The 7,840-nt window shown below is 39.2% G+C and overlaps 1 protein-coding gene across 1 annotated transcript in view; it reads left to right on the top strand.

Annotated features, from left to right (window-relative positions):
* The window catches only part of palm2akap2 (PALM2 and AKAP2 fusion), a 120,614-nt gene that overhangs the window by 8,140 nt on the left and 104,634 nt on the right, over positions 1–7,840 (top strand). Inside the window, exon 2 of the mRNA XM_016440228.1 lies at positions 791–836. Within this exon, the coding sequence (XP_016295714.1) occupies positions 791–836 (46 nt within the window). The remainder of the gene's footprint in view (positions 1–790; positions 837–7,840) is intronic.

Below are 7,840 nucleotides of genomic sequence, written 5' to 3'. Positions count from 1 at the left end.
AGATAGATAGATAGATAGATAGATAGATAGATAGACAGACAGACAGACAGACAGACAGACAGACAATATAGATAGATGGATGGATGGACGGACGGACGGATAGACAGACGGACAGACAGACAGACAGACAGACTATATAGATAGATAGATAGATAGATAGATAGATAGATAGATAGATAGATATGGCTGAGCAATTATTTTATGGCTGAGCAATTCCTAACTCATCAGATATTATTAAACAATAGGAAAGAATTGGCAGATGTATGATTTTGATTTGCAACCATGGAGCAGATTTCCTCTAAGCTTGCAGCCGCTTAAATCCCTAGTGTACGGCACACCTTTGTTTTCCAACCCAGCAGGCACACACACACTCACTCACACACACACAAACACAGAGTCACGGTTAGGTGTGACAGTGCTGTCCTATCCTTAGTGACGTCTCTCTGCCTGCTCGCCTGTAGCTCTCTTCCAAACACAGAGGGCGGGTTCAAGACTCTGTCATCTGTCCATAACCCGGCCTGTGACGGAGAGGGAGGGATGTAAGAGCAGAGAGAGCAACAGAGAGAGAGGGAGAGAGAGAGAGAGTCTGGCAGACACATGGCCAGTGAATGAGAAGATCTTGCCCTCAGTACACTGTGTCTTTCACTGGCTGGCTTACTTCAGAGGACCAGGGCAGACTGTGTTTGTGTGTGCATGTCTGTTAACTTGCTCACTTACCGCCCAACACACACAAACACACTTGGGATTACCAATCTCACGGTTACTGAGAATTCTGCCTTTGTTTTTCCAGGATGGCTGAAGCTGAACTTCATAAGGAAAGGCTCCAAGCCCTGGCGGTGAGTCCAGTGTTGCTTTGTTCTTACACAAATCCTTTTTCTTTGATACTAACATTGATTGTTGATATGCTCATGTGTCTCTAAGCTAGAAAAGCATTTCAGGAATAAAAAACTAGTTTGCTTGAAATCAGTCCCAAATGAATGCATGTTATAGAAACTTGTAGACCTGATAGTTTTGATGTCGTTTGGTGTGTTCTCATCACTCTATATCAATCAGAGGGCAAGAATTTGAAATGCTTAGGTAACACTTTAGATTAGGGAACACATATTCACTATTAACTAAGAGTTCTCCCTCAACAAACTTCTGATTTGCTGCTTATTAATAGTTAGTAAGGTAGTTGTTAAGTTTAGGTATGAGGTCAGATTAAGGGATCTAAAATATGATCATGCAGAATGAGGGATGAATATGTGCTTTATAGATACTAATAAACGGCCAATATGCTGGTAATATGCATGCTAATAAGCAACTGGTTAATAGTGACAGTTGTACCTTAAAATAAAGTATTACCGAAATGTGATTAAAAGAGAATAAATTTGGCTCCAGGTCAACCCCTCTGCATAGACCAGCCGTGAGCAACAGATGGAAAGCTATTTTGGCTGCATTGCTTACATCTTTGTGATTCCGTAGAATACACATTGCTGTAGGCTGTAGCGACCAGCATGTGTTGATGTACACTAGGAACTGCCCTGATATACAGTTATCCGATTCCGTTTTGAAGATAATGTGAGAGGTGCATGTCCATGCAAAACTTGCCGCCACAATGCAAGACCGTTCTGGAGTGTGCTTCCCAAAAGTTCTGTCATTACCAAAAGAGTTTAACCGAACTTGCAACCATAGTTAGCTAACAATGCTTTTGGGAAATGCACCCCTAGTTGGTTGCCAGGGGGCTTATACTTGGTTGCTAGGGTGTTCTGAGTAGTTGCTATGGTCTTCAAGAGGTTTTTATTGAAATTCTCTCTAGATCTGGCTCAAGTCAGTCTGTGGATTTTTCATTTTTATCATTTAACAGGCAATAAATTGTTAATCCTATGTCTCAGAAAAGTAATAGTACACATCTCTTCCTTCAAATCACTAACCTTTATGGGCAATATAGTGATGCTTGCCTTAAGAAACACCATTAATTAAAGGTCTTTGAAGTCTAACAATGAAAATTGATTCTTGGCAGCTAGAACTGTAGCAGGCTAATGCCTTTGGATGAGGTTTGATAAATGAAAGGTTAGGTGTTGAGAAAGCAGGCCTGTGGGAATGGTGCTGTGCTCAGACAGAGGAAATATAAATAATTAAAGTTATACAGTGTCTGGCAGCATCTCGAGCATTGAGGGATGACTGCTTCTCGAAAACAAACCGAGATAATCGAAATAGTGTCTGCTTGATTGCTTTGTCATTGAAAATTAATTTGCCAGAGCGGCTGTTTAGCCACCAATAGGTCAAATTAAAGTAATTACGTTACAATTTTCCCGCATTTTAGCAAGAATTCAACACTTTTATCGCATCTGATAGTTGTGAACATAATACACAACATTTTCTTGACCTCTGTTCTTGGTATTTAATAAATTTACATAGTAGTAATGGTGTTGTGAATCAATTTTGTTCCATTATTACGATATCAGCCATATGGTGCAACTGCAAATGCATTTGAACGCTTGAGCACACATGGCAAAGACTTACAAACCTGGTGTTTGGTGTGCCGTTTGTTTGAGTCATGCCTTGAACCAACTTAAGATAAAATACTATTTGTTTTGCATCAAGTTACACCAAGTAATTCTCTTCTAGAAATCTATTCCCAAACAGTCAGTCAGACAAAGCATTTCATATATCAGTTACAGAAACTCTCTGACTGATATTTGACCAGTACAGGCTGAAACAGCATGTGGGTTTCCCCTTTTTTAATAATAGGGAAAAAGAGTGACATTAATGAGGTGGTGAAACTTTTTCTGTGCTGTCTGATTGACGGTAAATCATTGAAAAGCTGTTATAGTCCCACACAGTACTATTGATATTGAATGGTAGCTTAACAATTTAACTCGGAGTCAAATGGATATAATCTGCCATCTTTGACCCATTGTGCTTTGAGCAGTTGAGATTTGGAATAGATGTAAGATGCAACGAGTGGTGGTTGCCAGTGCGGAAGTCACACCACAATACTAGAATGTTGTGGGTGATTGCCAAGGCATTGTTATGAGAGTGCTAATGTGTTCTGGGAGGTTTCTAGCATGTTGCTATGGGGACTTTTGGGTAGTTAATAATGGTAGGTACTAGGTAGTTTCCAGGGTGTTCTTGGTGATTGAAAAGTTGTTGCATGGCAAAATAATCCAATCTCTATTATGTGTGGCTGCTTCAGTTGAAGCCTGATGTTTTTCAGCCTGTTTCCTTTTTCACCATAATGCCAATCATCCAGTCATGAAGAAATAGAGCACCTCTATGATTATTCACTAATCATGCACTTAATGTTAATGGTTAGGATTAGAGCAGGAGTGTCCAATCCTGCTCCTGGTGGACCACCTTCCTGAGTTTAGCTCCAACACCTGTCTAGAAGTTTATATGCCAACCCAGGCTCACTGGAAATACGTGCTTGTGGCAATGTTTCTGCAACACTGATATTACATGCCTCATTGCACATTTCACAGCAATTTCGAAGTAAAATGTCAAGTGAGTGGCGCTAAAACATGCAATCATAACTTGAAAGTGGACACATTTTTATTATATTGGTTCAGGTACGTATTGCCGCGGTTCAGAATTCAAATGTCTGGCGAGTGTCGCTAAAAGGTTAATGCTCTATCATGTTGGAAAATAACAAACCACCTACATCAAACTCAACCCTAAACCTACCTGATAGTGTTAACAAAAGCAAAAGTGATATAAAAATGCATTCGCTGATGCAGTCATGCTATTTTATCTTCCTTATTCGCAGATTTCAGTTGTGTTGTCGAACTGTAGTCCTTGAACCAACTTAAGATAAAATACTATTTGTTTTGCATCAAGTTACACCAAGTAATTCTCTTCTAGAAATCTATTCCCAAACAGTCAGTCAGACAAAGCATTTCATATATCAGTTACAGAAACTCTCTGACTGATATTTGACCAGTACAGGCTGAAACAGCATGTGGGTTTCCCCTTTTTTAATAATAGGGAAAAAGAGTGACATTAATGAGGTGGTGAAACTTTTTCTGTGCTGTCTGATTGACGGTAAATCATTGAAAAGCTGTTATAGTCCCACACAGTACTATTGATATTGAATGGTAGCTTAACAATTTAACTCGGAGTCAAATGGATATAATCTGCCATCTTTGACCCATTGTGCTTTGAGCAGTTGAGATTTGGAATAGATGTAAGATGCAACGAGTGGTGGTTGCCAGTGCGGAAGTCACACCACAATACTAGAATGTTGTGGGTGATTGCCAAGGCATTGTTATGAGAGTGCTAATGTGTTCTGGGAGGTTTCTAGCATGTTGCTATGGGGACTTTTGGGTAGTTAATAATGGTAGGTACTAGGTAGTTTCCAGGGTGTTCTTGGTGATTGAAAAGTTGTTGCATGGCAAAATAATCCAATCTCTATTATGTGTGGCTGCTTCAGTTGAAGCCTGATGTTTTTCAGCCTGTTTCCTTTTTCACCATAATGCCAATCATCCAGTCATGAAGAAATAGAGCACCTCTATGATTATTCACTAATCATGCACTTAATGTTAATGGTTAGGATTAGAGCAGGAGTGTCCAATCCTGCTCCTGGTGGACCACCTTCCTGAGTTTAGCTCCAACACCTGTCTAGAAGTTTATATGCCAACCCAGGCTCACTGGAAATACGTGCTTGTGGCAATGTTTCTGCAACACTGATATTACATGCCTCATTGCACATTTCACAGCAATTTCGAAGTAAAATGTCAAGTGAGTGGCGCTAAAACATGCAATCATAACTTGAAAGTGGACACATTTTTATTATATTGGTTCAGGTACGTATTGCCGCGGTTCAGAATTCAAATGTCTGGCGAGTGTCGCTAAAAGGTTAATGCTCTATCATGTTGGAAAATAACAAACCACCTACATCAAACTCAACCCTAAACCTACCTGATAGTGTTAACAAAAGCAAAAGTGATATAAAAATGCATTCGCTGATGCAGTCATGCTATTTTATCTTCCTTATTCGCAGATTTCAGTTGTGTTGTCGAACTGTAGTATCACAGGAGTGCTTCACCTCACAAGTGCAATGCCGTATCACCAGAGCAAACCTGTTAGAAAACCCATACATATGAAGCTGTATATGTGACGCTAACATTCAAAAGTCCAGTTTTCAAATCTCGCAGCATGTAAAAAAATGTTTTAAGTCATAACATAATATTGTGCAAGGAACTGTGCAAAAATTAGGCTCTCTTAATCAAAATTCTGGCCCTGTAAATCACAATTTGTGTGAAAAGTAATAAAGGAATAAAAGTTGTCCAAGATTTATTGCCTCTAGTGTTCATTTCAACTGGAAACTGCAACTCATACAAATAGGTAACTTTTTTAGTTTTGCAGAAATATAGGTAGAGGCATGTATTTCTAATGAGTCTGGGTAGCAAAATGCTTACTCCCATACTAAATATTATACAAAAATAGTATGCCAAAAGAGTAGCATGTTCAAATACAAAGTATTAAAAAATGCAGGAAAAGAACCCGAATGACTTACTACTTCTGCCAGGATTCTAAAGTACACATCCATTGAACTTAAAATCCCATGAGGCCATGTGAGAGAAGTTTCAAATGGCATAAGGGATGCAACTAATGCTGTAGGTCACATGACAAACCCAACATTGCAGATGTTATATGTCCAGATTACATTCATATTAGACACATATTATGTAGAATGAAATTTTTAATGGTTGCAAAGTAAGTTTTTCATCAAATCCTATCCTAGAATATGCAATTTCGGACAGTAGTGATCCTGAAGATTTTGATTAGCTCATTCATGTGTGTTTCATTGGGACTGGAGCTAAACTATGTCGGAAAGGTGAGCTCCTCCAAGAGGACTAGACTTTGGGTTTGTACAAATCCCTAACACTAAGTATGATGAGATGATTGCCTTAGTAAACACTACAAATAAGCAGCATACTGCACCAACAACACAACATATTTTCATGTCACCCAGCATGATTTAAAATTTCCAAATTTTTGCAGCAACCATCCTATGTTTTATTATCGAGTTGCAGTTTTATTGTCAAATGCAATTTTATTATCAAAACAGATGCCTGGTGTCGTAACTGAAACATGTGGTAGTTTGATGTTCAAAGACCTTTACTTTAAAGGTCAGTATTTTATGTACGTTGTGCTCATTAGAAAGCTTTTAATTTGGACTTGCCTTCAAGAAGGAAAGTACCACAGGACTTTGCCCGTGGATTTCCAACTTAGGGTTTCTAGTTTCACTCAATATTCAGCCAACATCTGTCCTCCCCTAACCACATGCTTTATCTGGGCTTCGCTTGGTTTCCCATGCTCTCCAGAAAAGCAAAACCTGTGGGCTGCTTGATGTTGGCTAAGGAGTTGTGTTTTTGAAATTATCTAAAGTAGAAGCTATACTTCAAGAAGATTACTTAAATGTAGTAGAGTTTAATGGTTGTTATATTCAAATCATATGTTGGTTTGTTGCATGTAACATTTATATCTTCATCACTATATTCTATCATGCTGTTTTGCTGGGAGTGCATTATAAATATCGGTTTCTGCTAGTGGTGAATATAGACTCCCTTGTGTCAACAATGCAAACCACAAACTGACTGCCTGACTGACAAACCGTTTGAATACCACTTTACTTTTTAATAAACATTCCATTAAGATTTAGAAGAACTGTTTTTTGATAGGTTTGCCAGACGATACCCTATTGTTACATTACAACAAGCGAACCACTGCTAGCTAGTTATGTTTCTGGTTCATTGCCTCAAACCACAGGCTGCTGCTGCTGCTGCTGCTGCACAGGACAGTCGTCTAGACCTTTACTAGAGGCCTCATTTGCACTGTGCTCTTGCTAGCGTAGCACAGGCAGCATTACTATCGGGCTAAATTTAGCAGCAGCTGTCTGTGATGATTTGGCTCAGGGTTCACATATTTCATGGAGGTGGGGTGGCCCTCAGGTGGGTTTGAATTCCCAAAGGCTTGCGGGTGTAGGGCTCAGCTGCATTTCTGAAGCAAGTATTGGGAACTAACTGTGCAGTAACTAAAAGCCTTTCTGCTAACTAGCACAGCAGAGTGAGGCGTTTCTGGATGTTTCATGATGGTAACAAACATCAGCACTGATTTATGTCACATATAGGGTCACTTACACAGAAATTCTCACTTTTTTTTCTGGTTTATATTTTGATTTTCAATTTCTGTTTAGTTTTAGTTTGTTTTAGGTAGTCAATATAGTCTGGACTTTGGCATCATAAAATCGTCATAAAATTTAAATTCACCCTATCTAAAATTAAATTCGCCCATTTCTCTAAATGCATGTTATAGATCTTATTGTGAATGAATCAACCTTGTATATGTTTCATTTAGAGAAAATGTTTTGACCTTGTAATGTTTAATCAAAATGTCTTAAAGGGGTAATATGATGCGATTTCAATTTTTCCCTTCTCTTTGGAGTGTTGTTACAAGCTCTTGGTGCATAAAGAAGATCTGTAAAGTTGCAAAGACTAAAGTCGCAAATCCAAAGAGATATTCTTTATAAAAGTTAAAAGTCAACCACGCCTACCTAAAACGGCTCGTTCTAACACACCCCACATGTCTACGTCACGATGTGGGAAGATTTGCATAACGCCGCCCAAATGTTCACGCAAAGAAAGAAGGCATAACTTTTATTCTCGCTGTAGTATTGTTGCTGCCGCCGCCATGTCGTGAACGGGGACGAAGCGGAGTCCAGCCCGGTGTCGTCACATGTGGTTGCCGCAAGCCCGCCGGCCTCTGCTCACTGTAGCCCGCCGTGTGTTTCGTTGTGAAAGTTTGGTCTTCCAAAAAAGGACACGACTAGAAATCAGTGGTTAAGTTGTATTTACAA

The sequence above is a fragment of the Sinocyclocheilus anshuiensis genome, unplaced genomic scaffold (assembly GCF_001515605.1).
Source record: "Sinocyclocheilus anshuiensis isolate Anshui unplaced genomic scaffold, SAMN03320099.WGS_v1.1 scaffold3, whole genome shotgun sequence".
NCBI lineage: Eukaryota > Metazoa > Chordata > Actinopteri > Cypriniformes > Cyprinidae > Sinocyclocheilus > Sinocyclocheilus anshuiensis.
This window is presented reverse-complemented; position numbering and strand designations above follow the sequence as displayed.